The following is a 23,110-nucleotide window of genomic DNA, read 5'->3' on the forward strand; positions in this document are numbered from 1 at the left end:
ATTGCCAGTAAAAAATTTTAAAAAGCCTACATTACAAAAAACTAGATTTTGCAGAATAAACCTAGAATAATCATTATATTATATTAAAAATCTCGCTTGTCACATTTGCAATGTAAATTATGAAAAATTACATCTCTGACTACATGTATACAATGAAAGACACACACACAAATATGTGTTTAATAACAACTGTGATCTAGCCCCTCGGAAGTTGCTTTATGACCAACGATTACGGCTTCCGTATCAATAGTAGGGGCCAGACCACAAATGTTATTAAACACATATGTTTGTGTGTCTTTCATTGATTGATACGGACTGATGATCCCCCAGTGTGAAGTTGCTTGTACTAACAAAATGTGCAAGTATTGGCGCATGGTTGTTTCTCGACTTGCTCCTTTCTGAGCCTGCATAGCTCAGTTGGTAGAGCGACGGTCCCGGCTTGACCGGAGGTCGTGAGTTCGAACCTCACTGCAGGCTAGTTGTTTTTCTAGTCTGCTCTGCTTGCATCATAGATCAACAGATTCGGCGAGTCTGCGATGGCTTTTCGGTGTGCATGTATACAATATTTAGCTCCGTACACGTATTGAATGTTATTATGCACAGTGCCTCTTCTTAGCTATTGTTTAAATTATTTGGCAAACCCTGCAACTACCTTCAAAAATATAACTGTAGTGTACTTAGCTACATTGATGTTTAGTACAAGTTTCTAGGACTGTGAAATATAATTATAACTTAAAAAATATTTAAAATGTTGTCACTTTTTTAGATGTCCTTCGATATTGTAATTATTTTAGATATAAAGCTATATTTGTCAATAAAAAACGGTTTTCTTTATTTTGAAGAAAAAAAAATAGAAATATTAGATAAAATATAAAAAACTAGATTTAGTTCTAAAAACCTGACGCTTGCATCCCTGAGCAAATGTATGGCACTAAATTAAGCATGTTAATGGCGATTGTCAATATTGTGTGCAACTTGGCGCTGTGATGTAAATAGATTGTTTTGTGCATTTTGCATTTGTAACGTTGAAATTATAAATATAAGCTTTAGTATACTCAATTGATATCGCTTGCAAGGTGCGCCACCACGTGTTTAGAGGTCTACAGGTGCACCATGACGTAAAAACTTAAGAAACACTGATCGGTGGTCTCTTCTAAGGGTACTTTGGAAATATGGTCATTATGCAAATCAGCATAAAACCACAAATACGAACAGTGTGACATAATAGCCTTAATGTATAAGAAGTAACATTCTCAGCAAGTAAAATAACTAAAGTAATATGTTTGCTCTAATTTAAATTTAGTTACAAAACGGTTGTTGATATGGAAACTCTTGATGAATTGTGGGCGACAGATGTGACTGGTTGGGTCTCAACTCACCTACGGACCCAGTTTAACAACACTTCTTTAATTTACCCCCGATGTAAATACAACAACATCAGATGGGCTATTACAATTGTTGTAAACAGATGTGACGGGTTGGAATTTTTTTTTCAATTGAAAACACTTTCATCAGCTTTTAAATTTTCATCTTGTGTTTTGCAGGAGAACAGAGTGCGTTTTCGCTAATGAAGTTCGACTGATCTTGGATTGCTTCGAGCGACCAACAATCGTCCCTCCGTGATGCGAAACATTTATCAACTTTCCTGTTGATGGAAGTGAACTGAGGGGCAGGGGGTGGGGCAACACGCCACGCGTTGTATTATTTACCAATGGTGCATAATTTCTATTTTTTTCATAAGGGTTGTAGTATGTTTCATTTTGATAAAATGGTTTTAGTTGAAAGGCATCTTTGCGCCTTATCGCAACTTAAACAATACATTAAGGCGTTTTTTTGTTTATTATCCTTCTAATGTCGCTTTTGTTTTAAAACTAACACCTCTCCAACCTAAAACTTGTATTAACGAAATGTGTTCTAATGGACGTTCAAATGCAACATATGACGTCATCCCTCTTATTGACCGCTGTTACTTTTTGTTTGACCCTGCTCCTTTGCTGTCCACACATTTTAGCGTTTTGTTTGTTCTTGCAAAATCGATGTTTTAATACTTTACTGTTGTTTGTAATTGCCTTATCAACATTCAAGTTCACTGCATTGTTTTACTTTATTCAGTTTGATTTTCGTAACGTTTTATTTTCACGTAAAATCCAAGGTTGCCTGAGAAATAAATGGTATGATTTATAACAACTAGGGATGTTCAAAGTAGAATCCCAAGGTATTCTAGAATAATAGGTTTCGAATCTAGAATAACGAATCCAGAATAGCGAATCCTAGTATATTTTTATTAAATTATTTATCCTCGATTTTGTTTGGGGAAGAGATTAATCTTAATCTACCCTACAGGGCCCACAATCACAGCAAAAAATAGCCCAAACAATTTTCTAACATGTGAACATTATAATAAAAAAACTCTCTCATATGTTTAACATTCTTAACAAAGTTCTGTCAACTGTCCAGGTTGTGTCCAAAACTTATATTTTTGCCAAAAGTGAGCAAATGCAACACTGCACATAAAAGTCTTAAGCAATTCGGTCCTGATTTTGAAGGCATTATTAAGTATTATTGCTTCTTTTTTGACTAACATGATCTGCTATGCAGTCATATGATGTACTGCAAAGAATACAAAGTTATTATTGACATAACGAATTCTTGACAATTACGTGGTGCATAACTGCATAATTTCCCTGAATATTGGCCTAAAGTTGACCTTAAGTAACCCCATAGCGCATTTTGTGGACGGCCAGCACGTTTTGCAACGCTATGTTACTTTTGCAACTTAACGCATTTAGGGAAATTGCAAACTGCAAACCAGACATTACACGTTAGCCGCTCGCCCAATAACGCTTGATTGACACTTAATTATTAGACGAACGTTATCGCGATACGCGGTAATTGGTCGCTCGAAAAAACGCTGACAGTGCACTACAAGGTTACATTTAAAGCAAGCACTGTAAATTGGTCGCCGCGGCGACAGGCCAACTTACCACACGCGTTTGTGCAATTAGGCGCAACAATCCGCGGTAAAACATTAAATTATATCGGTTCCAATTACCCGAAATAAATGGCAGAATTGGATTCGAATCCCATCTGGATTCGAATCCAAGGATTCGATATTCTACTTTGAGCATCCCTAATAACAACTATTGATGCAGAACTGATTGCACGCAGTGTTTTTGTACCTAAAATTTTCACTAGTGTTTTTTTATCTTGTGTGAAATACTTCATTATTGCTCCTGTTTCGCAGGTTAGCTGATTTAACCATTTCATTTGCCTCGGGTTTGTTTTGATTTTGTGTTTACGTTCCCTCGTGGTAAAAGTTCAACAACATTAGTTTAACTGCCTTAACAAATCACTTGTATGGTAATAGTTTAATATTTATCTCTAAATTCGCCCAATATTTTGGCCCTAAAAATCCTATGGTTTTTCTTCCTGAGTTGGTGGAGGCGCCGACTTGGAAATAGTTTTGTTTACCCCGCAACCTTGTATTATGGGAATGTAAGTATTTGGGGAGGGGTGCTGCTTAAAATTCGAATTGCTCTATTCTGTAATACTATAAGTTGTTTTAGTTGGATAAGCACTACCAAGGTTACAACACAATATCGAAGATAAGTATTGATTAAGCTATAATATAAAAGTCGAACTGCATGATTGTCTAAATAGTATTTCATTTTTGATAAGTAAAAATACTTACACCGGCGATTAACAACATGCGAATACAAGAAATGTACAGCCTAGCCTACAATGCAGAAGTAGAGCCGTCAAAATCGTAATTTAGTGTAAAAAGGCAAAACCGTCAGTCAGTCCAATGCCTAGAATCTATCGTTCTGGAATACCGAAATCAAGAAAGTTAAAAGGTGCTAAACTCGAAAACAAAATTAACGCCTTGTCCATTTTTAAAGTAATCCCTAAGTGACAGACATGATAACCTTGGCGTAAAGGTTAAACTAAAAAGTTACACTATTGCAAGCTTTTAACCCAAATAAACATGTGACGATACCTCAGCGGTCGGTAAGGTAAAAAAAAGGCATCACGGCATCACGTGGCCTTAAAATCATCGGGAACTTTGCCCGGAATACAAACAAAATGGTCAGGTTATTTTAGGTGTGATATCTCTGATCAAACACCGTAAACCATATAGGACCAGACTGCAGGTTAGCTGCAAACGGAAATGCACTTCAGAAAGGCGCAACTTCTGTAAGTGTGAGAGATAAATATATCTGTTTATAGGCTTGGAGAATAGTTTGCGAGAGAAGAATATTCTCTTACGTAAAGTTGACCTTTAACTTAACAAAAAGAGACGTAATTTTGCAAATGACTGAACAGCTATGCCGATAAATTTAGTTTAGCTCAAACGCGGTTTTAAATCTGCATTGTTCGACCGATATAACAACATTATAACGAGTTTATAATTACGCAACAACACACTTACAATGGCGGCGGCTTAGATAGAAAAACAGGCGTGTTGCGTAAAAAGGTGAACAAGGCATGCATCGATAACTGACAATGCATAGCGCACACAAAAATAACGAATAAACTATAGCTGCCATCCTACGTAATGAACCTATGATATAATTCAATTTGATTATGCAAGGCCCATCCCTGCGTTAGCGATAACTAAAAACCATAGGCGCTAAAAATTACCCAAAAATGTTAACCAAACGTCTATAAAAAAACTAGCAAAAGGCTGAGAATAAGGGAAAGAAGTTAGACTAGTCGAAGGTTAGGATAGTAAGAGGCCGTAGATAGATAAGGTAAAGCAAAGTTATGAAAGCTTACTAGATTATCATCAGGTGTAAACGTCGTAAGAAGGTGCTGCTTCTGTCGCAACAGATGCGCAAGATTTGCTTGCAAGCTGTTAGGTCCGGCGGACGATACCAGTCATAGAGATACTTAAAATCATCAATCGATCGACAAGAACTCCTGTCTGATAAGATTAGGTAAAAAAAAGTTGAAAAAGATAGGTTAAAAGTACCTTTCGAATAGAGTCTGGCTTTAAATAGCATGTCGTCATAGATGTTTGGAACGTCGTAGATGCAGTGAACTCGCTTTATTGACGAGGCATCGCTTCTGGAGATGAAAGTTCGCTGTTGGACGCTGCTACAGGCTGAAAAGATTTTACCGGAACATTTAAAGGTTTTGCCGTGGTGCAAAACGACGAAGAAGCGGCTTCGAAAGTTGAATGCGGTAAGTCGTTGTTCATCTGCGGCTCAGCTGAAGAAGCAGCTGTAGGTTGCAAAACTGAATCAGTAGACGAGAATGGCAGTGCGATCGGTGGAACAACTTGAACCGATGGCATTAGAACACCATTTTCTGTAAATTTCTCTTTAGAGTACGGAAAAACAAGTTTAGGAAGAGAGCTAATACCTAATTGCGGTCGACGAAGCTTGATAGAAACGTTCGAATTCATGCCCTTATTACCCGGAAAAATATTACCTTTCTTAATATTACCTAGCATGGCAGCTAGTCGAGTCGAATAACACACGGAAAAATAGGACTAAAATAGGTACAAAAGCGTAGGTTAAAATAGATATAATCAAAACAATAGGTTAATAATAATTATTTTAGAATATTAGTTAGTCAGAAGGTATTATGCGTGTTCAATACCACATATAACGTACGAGATCTGGACTCCACAATTGAACAGTAGGCAGTATCTAGTTTGTCAAAGCGGCGGCGGGCCGAAATAATTACATTGGCGGGGCGCATCCGGCCCGCGGGTCGTAGGTTGCCAACCCTTGTTTTAGACTTTAGGTCTTACATTAGCATCGAATTTTGGTTTTCTATCGAAGACTTAAATCCTCAAACGCTCACAAAGATTAGCATTTGGGAGTTTCTTTCTATGCTTGATTTTTCACAAAATTCATTAACACTGACAATTGGTATTCACATGAAACACTGTAGAAAGTTTGTTTTTTTAAGACTACATTAGAACATTCGCACAAAACGTTGAAAGGATCCGGAACCGGATCGCGATCCGCCATTTGAACATGACCGCTCTAACGAATCACTTTATTTGAGTAAAGCAATCATGTACAATTTTAAAACCGTGACCGTACAGCTCACAGAGGCAACGCAGCAGCTGTAAAAACGTAATTCTCATTAGCAGAATGCAACACTATGACGTCACAATGCACAATTTAACTCGAAGCGTACAATAACGTGAATGAACAACTAATCAGCTTGTTTGGAAAAGTAAGTTGCCTAAAAATTTTAATGCACAGAAAAAAATCTTCTTTAGGAGCGTCGTGTTAATTTTTTGTTAGGTGCTTCGCGTTCCCAGAAAATTGTCTCGCGGACCCAAAAGGACCGCGGACCCCAGTTTGAGAACCGCTGCCTTATAGTCATAATAAGGTCTTGATATAAATAAGACCTATAGTCCTGGAAGACTACGGCTAACCGGCAAAAATATTTAAATATCCTCTTATATAGGACCAAGTCCCATCCCTATCTGTATCGATAACGTTACAAATAATTCCACGACTAACGTACATCCCATCAACTCCTAACACTATCCTGTCGAAAATATTATTCCCTATTTAGATGAGGAGCCCAATCTTCCCATATACCACATCGCTAGTGCTTAACATGTTCTTTAGGCCGAATGTCTTAACCTGCAAGGCGCAAGCTGCAACCCGCCGGCCTAATTCGGCGAACAGTAACTGTTAAACGTTGTTAAACGTGTGGGAAAAATCCCTTGGTTGGGTCCTGGCCGGAGTTATAACCGTAGTTTCACTCTACGACGTTATCATTTTAAAGGTCTATGTTGCTGACATAAACCAATATAAATATGCTACGGGTTGTCATTCTCATAGTATGTGTAAAAATGTGATCGAACTAGGGATGTAATTAAATCCTTGTTAACGGCGACATTTGCCTTGACTATATACATAGGTATTTTAATAAATCAATTAGAAACTGAGATATGTGTGTGATTCACGTTTAGTCGCTTGTCTTTTATTGGTCGTGACCTACCCACCTTAATCACATGGTTGTTCTTGCAGCTATACTCACAAACTGATCCAATCTTGCGACCAGAGCAGTTATAAACACCGTTGTCAATGGCAGGCGGAGACTTGCAATCTAAAAAACAAAGGAATTGCCAAACCTAAGTTGTACGAACGTTAAAATGGTTGTAGAAACACTAGAATTGATACGATATTAAGTGCAAAGGGAAGTCAATTAGTCTAAACGTTTTTTTAGGACGAAGAGTTCATTTCAAGGCTTTCAAAGTTTTATCATTTCAAGGCTTCAAGTTTCTATACTTTTCTATATTATGCATTGGTCGTAACAAGAGTCGATACGATTATTTTACTGGTTTTGACCCTATATCAAATCGGTTTAACTTTATTACCTAATTAAATCAGGCCAGTGTTTGTTAAACTTGTTAAGCAACAGAACACTTTAAGCATTAAGATCTTTTACGGAACACAAAACAAATGTTGGTAAATACAATAAAAGAAACAACGCAACACAAATTATTCACTTCCATTTTCATGGTGCGATATCAGCAAACAGACCAACGCGGAAACACCGGTTAAAAATATGTTTTAGGCTACATTAATTGTTGGACAACAAGCAAATATACCCGAGTAAGTTTTTACCCCTTACCTTTGCTAAAAACATTCTGTAGGGTTAGTACATTAGGTATTGCAATACACGCTCCGGCTAGGAAAACCATAAAAAGAAGCAGCAGCCCAACTCGTTTCCTTTTCGTCAAAACTATAAAAGTTTCAACATATAAACAACGTATAAACAACATCCAGCAAATAGGCTACAAGAAAGCTATAAAGGCAGCGTTGTAATGACTTGACTTAAGTGCACTTAAGTCATTGTTTGTAGTTACTTGACTTGAATTAAGTATTTTGACCGAAATGACCTGACTTGACTTAAGTTTTTCGGACAAATGACTTGACATGGACTTACGTCAAAGTGTCAAATAATTTGGGTTTAAATTAGTGCTTTTATTAAATAATTTTTAATAAAATTGTTTTTTTTCCAATTTTGCACGTAAAACATTTTTTTTAGTTTTATGTTGCATTTTTGTTATTGTTAAACAAAAAGAATTACTTGGACTTACTTTTTTCTTCAAATGACTTGACTTGGTACTGAGTCAATTCAAATTGACTTGTTTACAACACTGCATAAAGGCCTTACCTGAAGCTAAAACCTACCCGGACAGGATATTTCGTCGACTTCACTTATTGCATCTTCCTGGTCTTCGGGAATCAAAGTAGCGTTATCTTCTGAAAAGTAAAAATACAACTTCTCTTTAAAAGTGGAAAAGTTTCCTTCACAACTTAATACATAGCTTAAAAATATTATACAAAAAAGTACTTGTAAATGTTCTGTATAGAAATACCGTTAGCGCCACTTCACTGTTCAAATCTTAAAAATATGTAATATAAATTACCTACTTAACATTACAGTTGCTAATTTAAGATTCACAATTTCGATCATCCTACAAACAATTTTCCTTCTGTTAATCAAACTAAATTGTAAGCAACGACTTTCCGCTGTAAAAACTTTATATGCTTAAAATGATAAGTTACCCGAAAATCAGAGACCTCTGTAGCTATCATAAAGAAAGAGTTTTACAGAAAACTATTCTTGTTTAACTAAAAATATTTATAGATAAAATCTTGAATGTTTATACAAGTTTTTTTTTTATTTGAGGCGCTATTATTTTATTACTTAGACGCTAAATTGCCCTAAGCAAGGCGACTAAAAATACTCCAGCATCAAGACCGAAATAAGCATAAAATCAAGCTTGAAGTAAAACTATCAAAAGATTTTATTTCGATCAATTTTTGACTTATTCCAGGAATAAGGTCTTGATCCGACATTTTAGATCTAATACGTGGTACATATTATGCATATTTGGTTGTATTATGACGTAAGTCTTAATGCTACGTTATAATATACATTTATACGCTTTAGGTCAGCGGTTCTCAACCTTTTTTCTTTCGTGGCCCATTTTCGTCGCAGAAAAATTATGTGGCCCAAAAATTTTTATGAAAGAACAAAAACTATAAAAAAGGTTTATAACAAATAATAGTGGAGCATTTAAACTTCTTTTCCGTTCCTTCTTAATAACTCCCCAAGCCATTATTCCGGTAAAGTTGGGTATAGTGACACAAATTAAACTAAATGTTTCAGTAGATCTAGTTTTTAAGTTGGTCTGTGGCCCATCTAAAAAGTTTTCATGGCCCACCGGTGAGCCATGGTCCACTGGTTGAGAACCGCTGCTTTAGGTATTGCTGTTTTCTAATGTTGTGTGGGCCCGAATAAACAGGGCTACAGTTTTGCTTTATAATTGAATAAAAAAAGATATTTTTATATGCATAGAGCAAAATCTATCAAAGTTATTTGTTTATTTTGTTCGGTATACCTGTATATGCTGGCTACATTTTTTTAACCCACACCCGATCTGAATATTAAAGTTATTATTATAAAGTTAAGCGCCATTGCATCTTTAATATACCTGAGTTAGGATCTTCTGGGTTCGAGATTGGTTCGGGTGTTTCCCCTTCGTTCTCTCTGTTTCTATCTGTCGTTTCTGTCTCGACTGAGCCAGAAACAAAATTTGTTAAAAGTTTAGACTTATGGTGCCTCCAAGGTTAAGCCATTACAACTATAAGGCCAATTTGTAGGAATTAAACACATTTTGTTCAAATGCATGTAAAAGCGTAGTAAAACATTCCAGGTTAAAATGAATAATTTAGGGTTTGTATGTTTAAGTCAATGGTTTCGAAACTTTTATAACAAGCGGACCCTATTTGCCCCCGTAAATTAACTGATCACTTCATAAAACAAAAAAACAAAAAAGTTTAATAATTAGCTTGGTAATGTCTATTAACCTTTTGACATGACAAGCCGGTAAAAAATATAAACTCATGTCACAGGCCTGCAATCACAATTTCAAATACACGACTCTGCACAGAGACATTAATAGGATTATATAGCGATTAACAAATAACAACTACACATGAATATGAAAATCTTAAAAATTGCCAAGTATTTCTGAAAGTTCAATATTGGTATAATATCCACATACATTAGGCCAAATTCCTATGTTAGCACGGTCCTATAGTGCGAAATAAATACTTACGGCAACCTTTTCTGGTGTGTATAGTGTGAGGAACATAATAAGGTAACATTTCAAATTCCATACAAATTTGTTAAACTAAGCCCAAAATCGAACAGCCAAAATTATAGCAGCCGACGGTTAAGAACCCCTGCTCTAAGGTACAAATCAATAAAACGAATGTCCAGTAAATAAATCCATCGCTTATTGAACCCATTTAAAGCACTACTCGTTGAAATCACTATAAATATATCAAAGGCTCAAAATAAAGCAAGGAAATTTTCAGAAATTAAAAAATCAAGTTCATTTAAAGGTCCGCCCACACCTATTTTTGGGGGGCCCTAGAAGCCTTCGCAAGAATTAATTGAGCACTGTCCGACAATTTTACTGGTTTTAGTATTTTTTAAACCCTTTTTAAAAAATAATTTCAGTCCAAATGAACATCGCGTCCGCAGTACTTTCTGAAATAAATTGGGTATTGTTCTGTTTTTTTAGTTTTTATATTTGTAAAGGCGATTTTTTTTACGTGTGTTTATATGTGTTAGGAATTATTGAATTATAAAAATAAAGCATACTACTGCACCTAGATGTACAACAACTGTGACTTATCTATAATGAACTAACTCGGTTAGTCTGTCGGAGGCTTTTGGTGTATTTATCGAAATATATTTGCAAAATGGTTAAGAAATTGTTTACCTGTTAGTTCCCTGGAATTGTTTATATCTCTGTGGCAAACGTTAATTTGCGGATTGACAAGTACGCTCCCTTCGAAGCTGCATGAACTAGGAAGAGACTCCTTCTGGCCCATTAAGTTCACTACTTCCTGGATTAAAAAGCTATACTGTAAACGCTGAACAGGCCAACAAAAATCACCAAACTCTTCGTCGTTATATTAATTCTGTCGCTACCTATTTGAATCTGTTTTAGAAAGACTGACTTGTATGTTGAATGCCGTATACAAAGAACAAAAGAAGGATTGAAAAGTGTTTTGGGGTCCAGCTACCCGCCAGTTTTCGGTTCCCTGAATTCTTGGTTCCCTAAAAAATACCAAATCTAAAATCCTGTGGAGCGGACCTGGTATAGTTATAACGAAATTCACGCTGTTTTTAATTGTTAGGTTGCTGCAATAATAATAATTTAATCAAACTCTTGTGCTGATTGCCATAAGCTACCTAAAGCCGTTGCCGCCTACCTCTCGAATTACCACCGTTCACATTTCCAATAGTGGCCGTACAAATGTTTTTTTGTGACGCCTTTGACGTCACGTGTGAACAATGTTACAGAAACAATGTCGCGCTTGACTACATCTCAAAAGTCCTCTCTTTTGCACTAAACTGACACACTTTGGTAAGCTTTTGTGTAGCACAAGAATGTGGCAAGTTTACTCTAATCGTACGCAAGCACATCAAGACCAATGTTAGAATAACGTCATCGTCAAAATAGGACAAATAGCTTACAATTACATGGTCTAAATCAGAAATATAGGCCTACCTAAACCTATCGGAATAAGATCTAAACCCTAAACCCAAACCAACTCCGTCTCAACTGAACCAATAATTCCATCTTTAACCCAAATTATAACCTCATATCGATTACCCACTTCTGACCCCGTGCCTTAAAACGGACACAGGCATTAAGACCAAAAGTTAAAACATCGTTGTCAAAATTAGATCGGAAATAAGGACTAAACTTTACCTAATCCTGAACCAACCCCTATAACATATTTTGCCTAATGCTAAACCAACTCCTAATTCAAATAATTCTAATAATTTCAACTTTAAGACCAATTCTAAACAACCCTAAATTACTCACTTCTAACCTCAAACCAGGGCAAGCAGCCGCTGCGAAATCAGCAGCTCCCAAACGATACCGTTCGAGCTACGTCACACAAACGTCAATGCTAGAATGACGGCGCCCTCTGTTGTCAAATACTATCTCGTCACGGTTTATGTCCTTTAGGCCAGTGCTTCTTAAACTTTTTTAGGTTTGTTCACCCCTAGCATCTATCTCCAGATTTCATTCATCCTTGTCTCATGATAAAACTATCTTGGTTATATATAACAGCACAAACTGACTTAGGTTGTTTCGCAAGAAATCATCCATTTCTGACGGTTCACCCTTATTCACCCCTGCAAAAATTTTATTCACCTTCGGGTAAACTATTCACATGATTATATAACACTGCTTTAGGCCATTAAGTCTTATTCCGGTGGATTTCGGACTTCTTTCGACATATTACGAATATAGTTTAGATATTTTCTGTCTTAAATATTTTTAAGTACCTATTTGGTTTTGTGTCTCTTGATACCAGGATATTATAGATAATCCGCTTTAGATATTACTGATAAATAGATCGTATTGGTGCGTTTTTTTATAAATCGCTTTTTAGGGTAAAAGTATGAAATTTTCTGAATTTTCTGAAAAACCATTTGCGACTATTTCAAAGTTGAATTTCTACAGTGCAGGAGAATCAACATATTTCTGATAAACTAAGTTAGTTAATTCCCCTGGAAATATGTGAAAATTTACTATGCAAAAATATTAAATACGTGAAACGTTTGAACGGTAAGATAATTTTAACTTCATTAAAAAAATTGCTTTTCTTGTATAAGTTTGAAAACATCCCACAAAACGTTTATTCTACATTGTATCCTTTAAATACATCGTTGAACTTCAGGTTTTCGGATCATTTTATTTAATTTTTCAGAACGCGTTTGCTACTAATGAAATTCCTACAACAAAATTAATACTTTGAAGAAATCAACAGTCAGTCAAGTTTTTGAAAACATAATAAAGTAAACAAGAACAGTGACATTTTATTTATAAATCCATAATATCGATACGAAATCGGCAAATATGTTGCCTTAATTAACTCAATCGAAATAAAGCACATATTTGCAACGCCTTTAGAAAAGCAATAAAATTCGAATAAATCTAATCGTATACAAAATATTTACCTTCAATGCGTTCTTAAGAAACGATTAATCAAGCGACTGGGCAAGATAGTTTTAAAAAGTCAAAACCCATAACGAAACAGCTCTACAGTTAACATTTGGTTGTACAAACTGACGAAAGATTAATTAGGGCATAGATTGTGTGACTAGGCCAGGTTATCTGACAGACTGACATTTATACGTCTGTTTTAAACTGTGTTTAGAAGATTGTTAATTTTGTCGTATACAAAATACAAACATAAAACAAAAACAGTTAACAACTTACGTCTCAATAGCATTGAAGTGAGGCAGAGACATCTCGTTTATAAGCTGCGCAAAAATTCAAAAACTTAAGCTGCAAATGACGTGAAACTAAGTTAAAAACAGTTAACAACGTACATCGCAATAGCATTGCATGTGCGTTGTTCGCGATTTGCTATCGTTTATAAGCTGTACAAAAGCCAAAATAGTCAGGCTGTGAAGTACGTCAAGTGCACTGAGTCAATTGAACACTGCAGTTCGACTTTAATATTTAACCAAGCCAAAAACAGTTCATCAATTCCGCAATACACCATCTACATACCGACGTTATCGGTTAACAACTGACAGTTGGGTCGTTGAGATTTGCATTACACGGCATTGGAACGAGCCTTTTATTGACGAGCAAAGCCACAGTTTTGCCGAAAGCGTGGTCACACGACCCTTTTCCTGATTTAAATTTATTGCACATTCCTGTGTAATCCTGATGTGTGCAGGTACATTTAAAGCGAAGACTGATATCGTGGATCTCAGGTTTGCTTTTGCATCTGAAGAGAAGGCCGACGTAGTTAACCTTTAAAATAAAGCAGTCATGATCGACAACAACACTGCTTCCCAACCAGTAGGTAGCACAATAAAACTTTCATAAAAAGTGGGTGGCGAACTGAAAAAGGTTGGGAATCACTGGACTACAGCAGTGATTCTTAAACCGTTCTTAGGTGTGGCACGAAACTTTTTGCAATGCTGGAAAAGTTGTATTTCCACAAGGTATACCTGGCAAGCTTGTAAGACTTGCACACTATCCATAAGAAAACAGATCATACTGCTGCATTTATGTACTATACCTTGCAGTGTATTAAGGGTTATTCAAAGTAATAAAGTCGTTTGTTTTTGAGGAAGTTTTGTCATTTAATTTTAAAAGTTAAACAACTTGGATTTCTTCAAATTTAAAATTGGCTTGCTTTAGATGCGCATTTTTTACTTCACGAACGTATGGTCAACTCCCCCTACTCTGAGCGGCAATAAACTACTTAGAAACAACACAATGACATACTTGTTTGTCACATATAAACACATATAGGGTTAAAAAAAAAAATTATTTTCTACTAAAAATTTTACTCAAGTTGGCTTAAACCAAAAACATTAACACAAGCACAACTAATTTGAGTTTTACATAATAAGACATAAGGTATCCCCGGACACAAAACGATTGGTTGTTAATAGTACATATAAAGGCTATACCGGTCAAATTTAGCTTATATTTACCAGCGATGACGAGTGGCCAACGAATGATAAAATTCTATTCCAGTCGGTTGTATACTGACATGTGCTACCCTCCGTGCAAGAAGGGCAAACACAAGACGGGTATTCTTTTGGCCTCCATTGAAGATCCGTACCACAAGTAATGTTTTTCAGGTCCTGTCAGTAGTAACAAATTTGCTTTTTATTAACAAGTTTTCTCCAGGAAGCTACTTTCTGTAACTGGAAACGAAGCAATATACTGCGACTTAGCCCTGATGTACTTATAGGTATAGTGACCAACAATAACGACATACATATAGCAAAATGTCTGATGCTTCCTTATGAGATTTTACTGAAATCAGTTACCCTAATCAGGATTGTTATGCAAGCAACATAAGCAGGAAAGATCAAGCCTGCGGGGAGGTTCGAACATTCATCTAGCCTGGCCTTGATTGCACTTAAATCCTGGTTAGGCCACATGACCATTCCGAACGCACCCGTTGTGTTCTGAATCTGGTTTATGAATATAGCGTAGTATATGGTGGCACTTGAAAGGTAATTGTGTTTTCAGTATATTGTAACTTTCTTCAACCGACCTTTATTATGTGCTTATTTTTGCAGGAATATTCACAAATCGATCCGACATGGTAGTCCGGGCAGTTGCATTTGCCGTTGTCGATCGTTGGCGGTTTCTTGCATTCTGAAAACAAACTAATCTTGCAAGATTAAAGCCACAGACATAATGTAGAGTCCAGCACAGTTTATGGCTTTTGTTGATTTAGCTTCTTAAGAGGTCACGGGCTATACACTTTCAGTACAAAGGCGGCTAATCAATACTAAGGAATATCTAAGTTGGCATAAAGTCTACAGCAAAACCAGCAGGCTGGGGGAAGCAGGTCTCATATAGAAACTGATTTAAGACAAGGCTTAAAAATCATTACTCACAACCAATTCGGTCTTACCTTTTTTGGGAATGTCCATTTGGGTAAGAACAACCGTTATCGCGGCACACGACAAAAGAATAAAGAAAATACCAGCGGCCAGCAGCAGTTTCGTTTTGGTTGAATCTGAAAGCAAACAGTTCGATTCGTTCGCGGTTCGCTCGTAAATAAATTTATAGCATTTTCTAAATTTTATGGAGCAGCCCTGTTCCGGTTTTAAATACAGATCTCATGCCAATAGCGAAGAGGCTCAAACTTTTTGCTACTTTTTTGTAAAAAAGGTAAGAAATACAGAAAAAGTTTTATGACAAAGGCAAAATCGAATGTTGGATACGTTAAAGGACTTTCAAACGCTATACCCTAAAAATATAGTTATATACCTATTATTAAAAAAAGTTGTATACCTATTATTAAAAAAAGTTATCTTGAATGTTTATACAAGTTTTTTTTTCATTTTTGGCGCTATTATTTTATTACTTAGACGCTAAATTGCCCTAAGTAAGGCGACTAAAAAGACTCCAGCATCAAGAGCGAAATAAACATAAAATCAAGGTTGAAATAAAACTATCAAAATATTTTATTTCGATCAATTTTTGACTTATTCCAGGAATAAGGTCTTGATCCGACATTTTAGATCTAATACGTGGTACATATTACTGCATATTTGGTTGTATTATGACGTAAGTCTTAATGCTACGGTATAATATACATTTATACGCTTTAGGTCAGTGGTTCTCAACCTTTTTTCTTTCGTGGCCCATTTTCGTCGCAGAAAAATTCTGTAGCCCAAAAATTTTCATGAAAGAACAAAAACTATAAAAAAAGGTTTATAACAAATAATAGTGGAGCATTTACGCTTCGTTTCCTTTCCTTCTTAATTCCTCCCCAAGCCATTATTCCGGTAAAGTTAGGTATGACACAAATTAAACTAAATGTTTCAGTAGATCTAGCTTTTCAAGTTGGTCTGTGGCCCATCTAAAAAGTTTTCATGGCCCACCGGTGAGCCATGGTCCACTGGTTGACAACCCCTGCTTTAGGTATTGCTGTTTTCTAATGTTGTGTGGGCCCGATTAAACAGGGCTACAGTTTTGCTTTATAATTGAATAAAAAAAGATCTTTTTATATGCATAGAGAAAAATGTGTAAGTTATTTGTTTATTTTGTTCGGTATACCTGTATATGCTGGCTACATTTTTTTAACCCACACACGATCTTAATATTAAAGTTATTATTATAAAGTTAAGCGCCATTGCGTCTTTAATATACCTGAGTTAGGATCCTCTGGGTTGGAGATTGGTTCGGGGGTTTCCCCCTCGTTCTCTCTGTTTCTATCAGTCGTTTCTGTCTCGACTGAAAAAAAAACACAACATTTTTTTAACATTTGTTAAAAGTTTAGACTTATTGTGCCTCCAAGGTTAAGGCATTACAACTATAAGGTGAATTTGTAAGGCTTAAAACGTTTTTTTTTGAATACATGAAAAATCCTAATGAAACATTCCTTGTTGAAATGAATAATTTAGTGCTTGAATGTGTAGGTTTAGATCAATCATTTCAAAATTTTTAAAGCAGGTGGACCCCTTTAGCTCCCCGTAAATTAACTAAACACTTAATAAAACAAGAAAAAACGAAAATCAATGTACAATAAGTAACTACTCTTTAGGCAATGCTTTTTAACCTTTTGACATCACAAGCCGGTAAAAAAAACAAAAAATCATTTCACGGGCCAGCAATCAGAGTTTCGAATCCACAACTTTGCACAGAGACATCAATAGGACTATAGTAATCAATGAACAACAACTAGACATGAATATGGAAATCTTCAGGTTTGATTCAGAAGTATTTGTTAAAGTTTAATATAAAAAAAATGAATCACTTATTGACCCCATGCAGTTTGAGCAATACTGGTTCAAATCACTATAAACATATCAATAAAGGTTCGAATTAAAGCAAAGAAAATTTCAGAACTAAAAAAATCAAGGTACCTAATCAAAAGGTCCGCCCACACCTATTTTTGTCGCCCAGAAGCCTTCGCAAGAATCAATTTAGCACTGTTCGACAATTTTGCTGCTTTTCAGTCCGAATGCACATTGCGTCCGCAGTACTTTCTTAAATAAATTGGTTGTTGTAGTGGTTTCGCATTTTTTATATTTGTATTTGTTATACTCATTTGTTATGCTGAAGACGGCAATATAGTACGGTAAATCAAACAAATAAATTCCCTGGGCTTTACCTGAATTATTTTATGTATTTGATTAATCACTTAATTCTGTTTATATTAAAGAAGTTTAAGCATACGGCTAAAACTGTATGCTTTTTTATGCAGGAATAAATATGCGTACTTTTGTTTACCTGTGTTTATATGTGTTAGGAATTATTAAATAACAATAATGAAGCATACGTAGGCTACTACACTACACATACATACATGTACAACAAGTGTGATTTATCATTAATGAACTAACTCGGTTAGTCTGTCGGAGGCATTTACTGTATTTATCGAATTATATTCACAAAAAAGTAAAGAAAATGTTTAGGCCTACATATTGGTTGCCTGGAGTTGTTGATATCTCTGTGGCAAACGTTGATTTGCGGATTGACAAGTACGCTACGTTCGAAGATGCATGAACTAGGAACAGATTCCTTCTGTCCCATTAAGTTCATACTACCGGTATACCTGGATTAAAACTGCTATAGTGTAAATGCTGAACAAGCAACACAAATCACAAACCCTTTGACGTTATCGTAATTCTGTTACTAACGTTTTGAATCTGTTTTAGAAAGACTGACTTGTATGTTGATTGCCGTATACAAAGAACAAACGACGGATTGAAAAGTGTTTTGCGGTCCAGCTACCCGCAAGGTTTCGGTTCCCTGAATTCTTGGTTCCCTAAAAAATACCAAATCTAAAATCCTGTGGAGCGGACCTGGTATAGGTATAACGAAATTCACGATGTTTTTAAATTGTTAGGTTGCTGCAATAATAATAATTTAATCAAACTCTTGTGCTGATTGCCATAAGTTACCTAAAGCCGTTGCCGCCTACCTCTCGAATTACCATTGTTAGCATTTTCAATAGTGGCCGTACAAATGTTTTTTTTGTGACGCCTTTGACGTCACGTATCAACAATGTTACAGAAACAATGTCGCGCTTGACTGCATCTCAAAAGTCCTCTCTTTTGCACTAAACTGACACACTTTGGTAAGCTTTTGTGTAGCACAAGAATGTGGCAAGTTTACTCTAATCGTACGCAAGCACATCAAGACCAATGTTAGAATAACGTCATCGTCAAAATAGGACAAATAGCTTACAACTACATGGTCTAAATCAGAAATATAGGCCTACCTAAACCTAGCGGAATAAGATCTAAACCCCAAACCCAAACCAGCTCCGTTTCAACTGAACTAATAATTTCATCTTTAACCCAACTTATAACCTCATATCTATTACTCACTTCTGACTCCGTGCCTTAAAACGGACACAGGCATTAAGACCAAAAGTTAAAACATCATAGTCAAAATTAGATTAGTCACTAGACCAGTCGGAATAAGGACCAAACTTTACCTTTATGCTGAACCAACCCCCAATTCAAATTGTAATTTTACTATTTTCAACTTTAGCACCAATTCTAAGCCCACCCTTTACTCACTTCTAACCTCAAACCAGGCCAAACAGTCCGCTGGACTCAGCAGCACCCAAACGACGCAGTTCGAACTACGGCACACATAAACGTCAATGCCATTATGATAGCGCCCACTGTCGTCAAATACTACCTCGTCACGGTTTTAGATGTTCTTTAGGCCAATGCTTCTTAAACTTTTTTAGTTTTGTTCACCCCTAGCATCTATCTCCAGATTTTATTCACCCTTGACTCATCATATGATAAAACTATCTCGTCTATATTATATAACTGCACAAAATGACTTAGGTTGTTTCGCAAGATATCATTCATTTCTGACGGTTCATCCTTATTCACCCCTGCAAAAAAATGTATTCACCCTGGGGTAAACCATTAACCTGATGAAAAAACACCGCTTTAGGCCATTAAGTTCTTATTCCGATGGAGTTCGGACTTTTTTCGACATATTACGAATACAGTTTAGATATTTTCTGTCTTAGATATTTTTACGTAACTATATTGGGTTTTATGTTCCTTAATACTATGATATTATAGATAACCTGATTTATATTATTGCTAAATAGATCGTATTGTGATCTCCTCCTAAATCGCTTTTTAGGGTAAATGTGAAAAAACCTTCTGAAAAAACATTTGCGACTGTTTCGAAGTTGAATTTCTACAGTGCAAGAGTGGCAAGTATAATTTTCCTAAAACTTAACATATTTCTTATAAACCAAGTTAATCAATTTCCCAGAAAATATTTGAAAATTCACCATGCAAAAATATGAAATACGTTAAACATTCAAACGATAAGACAATTTTAACTTCATTAAAAAAATTGCTTTATTTGTATAAGTTTGAAAACATCACATCAAACGTTTATTCTGCATTGCATCCATTAAATACACCGTTCTATTCGGGTTTTCGGATCAATTGATTTAATTGTTTAAAACGTATTAAATTGGAATTTCTACAACAAAATTAAAACTTTGAAGAAATCAACAGGCAGTCAAGTTTTCGAAAACATAATAAAGTAAACAAGAACAGTGAAATTAGATTTAAAAATCCATAATCTCGATAGGAAAATTGGCAAACGTGTTGCCTTAATTAACTCAATCGAAATAAAGCACATATTTGCAGCGCCTTTAAAAAAGCAATAAAATTCGAATAAATCTAATCCAGGGGTTCTTAAACTTTTTTCACCGCGGACCCCTAAAATTATTTTTTGCTTCACGTGGACCCCTGTAGGCAAGAAATTATTAAAAATGACGTCATAAATTGACGTCACAATCAAATAGTCTGTCAGAAATGTGATGATGATTTAAGTAAAAAGGAGTCTAACATTTAGTGGTAAAAGGTTTTATTTTTAATTAAACTTTTTTTTTTAATTTGATTAGTTCTTAAACGTACACTAATATTTCAATTTTGCCTTCATGGGCCCCTTGAAATTAGTTCACGGACCCCCAAGGGGTCCATGGACCCCAGTTTAAGAACCCCTGACCTAATCATATAAAATATCTGCCTACAATGCGTTCGTGAGAAACGAATAATCAAGCGACTGGGCAAGATAGTTTTAAAAAGTCAAAACCCATGACGAAACAGCTTTACAGTTAAAAAAATTAGAACGGTGCACGACAGAATTAGAACGGCGCCGACGATACTCGGCCAGCTGGTCTGTCCACCGAAGAATAAAAACTGCAGAAGAAAGGCGAAAATCACCTGCGAAGATCCGACCAGCCTTACTGGGCCAGCAGCTTCACGCTGCAGCGCCATTGTAGTGACAATCAGAGCCGCAAAACCTGCAACGCCTGACGCCACCATGATGAGGCCTAAATCGCTTAGGCAGGACAGCCGCGTATCGGCGCTCGCGAGCAGTGAGACAGCGCTGGCGATAATTGTGATGGTGGTGTAATAGAAGAGCGACAACTGAAGTGAACGCCAGAACCCATCTTGCGCACCACCACGTAAGTACATGCGGTTAGGACTGCTGAGGCAAAGTAAAACATTACCCCGAGCGCTCTATCGCCAGCTTGCGGCGACAGCATTTGTGTCCAGTGTCGCCGCTTGGGGAAAGAGGAACGTTGGCTGAGAGACAAAAGTGAGCCCGACCATTGTGAAAAGCGAAAGAAACAGATCGGCGAAACCGCAAATTTCTATTAAAACAATAAAGAAGGGCGCGTTTTTAGCACCTATAAAATTTCAACAGCGGACCAAGTTCTTGAAAAAAAGCACGATCTTAGTTTTAAATCATACTGAAAGTAGCAAAAGTATCTCACAGAAAAATAAAATTACATTTAAGGTAAATTAAGTCAGTGATTAAAGTAAGGTGGGACGTGTTCGGAACGGCGTTTCGGTAAACCAATTGCTTTAGGAACGGCGGCGTTCCTGGAAAATAGTTCTGCATGCAGCGCCCTACTGGAAAAAAATGTTTAATCTATTTGTACCATGTCCATTTTTCACTTAATATTAGGGCGATTATTTTTTGACGTGTCAAAAAAAGTCAAAATTTGTCAAAATATTTTAAAGTCAAAATCGAATAAAATGCACATAAATCGTTTACAAAATTAAAAAAAAATATAATCAGCTTTTTGAAATTGGTCTTTTATTTTTTTTAGTGTATAGTTCAATTTCATCAAAAAAATTAGTTTTGATTTATATTGAAAGTCATTTTAACCGTATTATATCTTCATTAGAGCAATATACGGTATAAAAAACGGGTGATTGTCGACGCCAAGGATATATATAATGTATTTCTAACAGGTCGAAATTTAAGCAAAATAAATTACTTTTAGGTCAAAATTTGTCAAAATTGTATTTTCCAGGTCAAAATTTGTTAATTTTTAGGTCCAAAAATAATGGACCTAATCAGTTTTTTTAAGGTTTGGTTTGGGTGACCGCTAAGTAGTTTTAAGAGACCGCAAGTGTTTCATTTAAATACCCAAAAGTTGCAAGTCCAAAATTTGGGAAACCGCTGGAGAAATTTGGGGGACCGTTTCGTTCTACCAAAACACCTTAAAAAAAACACTGGAGTTAATTATTATATTATTTTAACTATCCTGCTATCTCCTTAAATGCATTTAAACTAATATATCAGTTGCATATCCGTGCACTACATCGAATGATAATATTCTTAGACTTCCAAAACATCATATTTAAACGTTTCGTTATGACGTAACTTAGTGACGTGATCTCTGTTGTCATGCGTTTCGCTAAAAACATGTTTATCGTTCCCATAAGAAATAATTCCACACTTTAACTCCTGGACTAAGTATATTTACCCAGGGCAATTGTAAACACTAACCAGCCCACGTCTTATACTAACAAGCGCACGTTTCTTTCATTAAAAAGATAAAAAATATACGCTTTTTTCTTTTATAGTATTTAGTCCATTCACTTTCACCAAAGCGACCTATAAATCCGGAAAGAGAACTGCTGTGTAGTCCAAGGTTAATTAAAGTTGGAATCAGTTAATAATTTAGGAAACGAACATTGTGCCTATGCGGTATAACATAACCCCACAGAAATGTCTCAAAAAAAGTTTCCTAATACTATTATAAAAATCCAACCTTTAAATATTTCCAAGACAGTGTGAAATCGCAGCTGTTGCAAACGTTTTAAATTCAGCTTTATCATCTTCTTTTGATTTTGTTTACTTTCTCAGCATGACAACTAAATGTAAACAACGGAGCAGACAGGCAAAAATGTGCAAAAATTGTGCGCACATTTTAATAGGGTTTCAAAAATGTACTCTAACTCTAACTCTAACTCTAACTCTAACTCTAACTCTAACTCTAACTCTAACTCTAACTCTAACTCTAACTCTAACTCTAGCTCTAGCTCTAGCTCTAGCTCTAGCTCTACCTCTAACTCTAGCTCTAGCTCTAGCTCTAACTCTTAAATAAATTCTGCAGTACTTAACCGTTGTATAGTACTTTCTGAACTTCGTTTTTGCTAGTTTTTCCACTGCTTTCGTATCTATTTCTTTTTTCTAAAATTTATTTAAAACCGTTAAAATCTACTTATTTTTTTATCAACG

General features: G+C 35.8%; 1 protein-coding gene, 1 non-coding gene and 1 pseudogene across 3 annotated transcripts; 1 reads left to right on the forward strand and 2 right to left on the reverse strand.

Annotated features, from left to right (window-relative positions):
- Positions 1-402: 402 nt before the first annotated feature.
- Positions 403-477, forward strand: Trnaa-ggc (transfer RNA alanine (anticodon GGC)). The gene has a single exon. It is a non-coding gene; the product is annotated as a tRNA-Ala (tRNA).
- A 6,211-nt stretch (positions 478-6,688) lies between these two features.
- On the reverse strand, positions 6,689-10,892 carry LOC146138575 (uncharacterized). Its single transcript, XM_083394604.1, has 5 exons — positions 10,781-10,892; positions 9,482-9,565; positions 8,172-8,243; positions 7,609-7,719; positions 6,689-7,080 (listed from the first exon to the last, which is right to left on the reverse strand). Exons 1-5 carry the CDS (start codon positions 10,890-10,892, stop codon positions 6,905-6,907), a joined length of 555 nt encoding a protein of 184 aa, XP_083250730.1. The 3' UTR covers positions 6,689-6,904.
- Positions 10,893-12,814: 1,922 nt separating this feature from the next.
- Positions 12,815-22,707, reverse strand: LOC146138576 (uncharacterized; annotated as a pseudogene). The gene is made up of 7 exons (XR_014501446.1): positions 22,641-22,707; positions 21,109-21,227; positions 20,701-21,065; positions 16,724-16,807; positions 15,114-15,233; positions 14,542-14,694; positions 12,815-13,849 (listed from the first exon to the last, which is right to left on the reverse strand). The product of XR_014501446.1 is annotated as an uncharacterized LOC146138576 (transcript).
- Positions 22,708-23,110: the final 403 nt, after the last annotated feature.

Source organism: Ascidiella aspersa, chromosome 7, assembly GCF_963924565.1.
Source record: "Ascidiella aspersa chromosome 7, kaAscAspe10.2, whole genome shotgun sequence".
In the NCBI taxonomy this organism is placed as follows: domain Eukaryota; kingdom Metazoa; phylum Chordata; class Ascidiacea; order Phlebobranchia; family Ascidiidae; genus Ascidiella; species Ascidiella aspersa.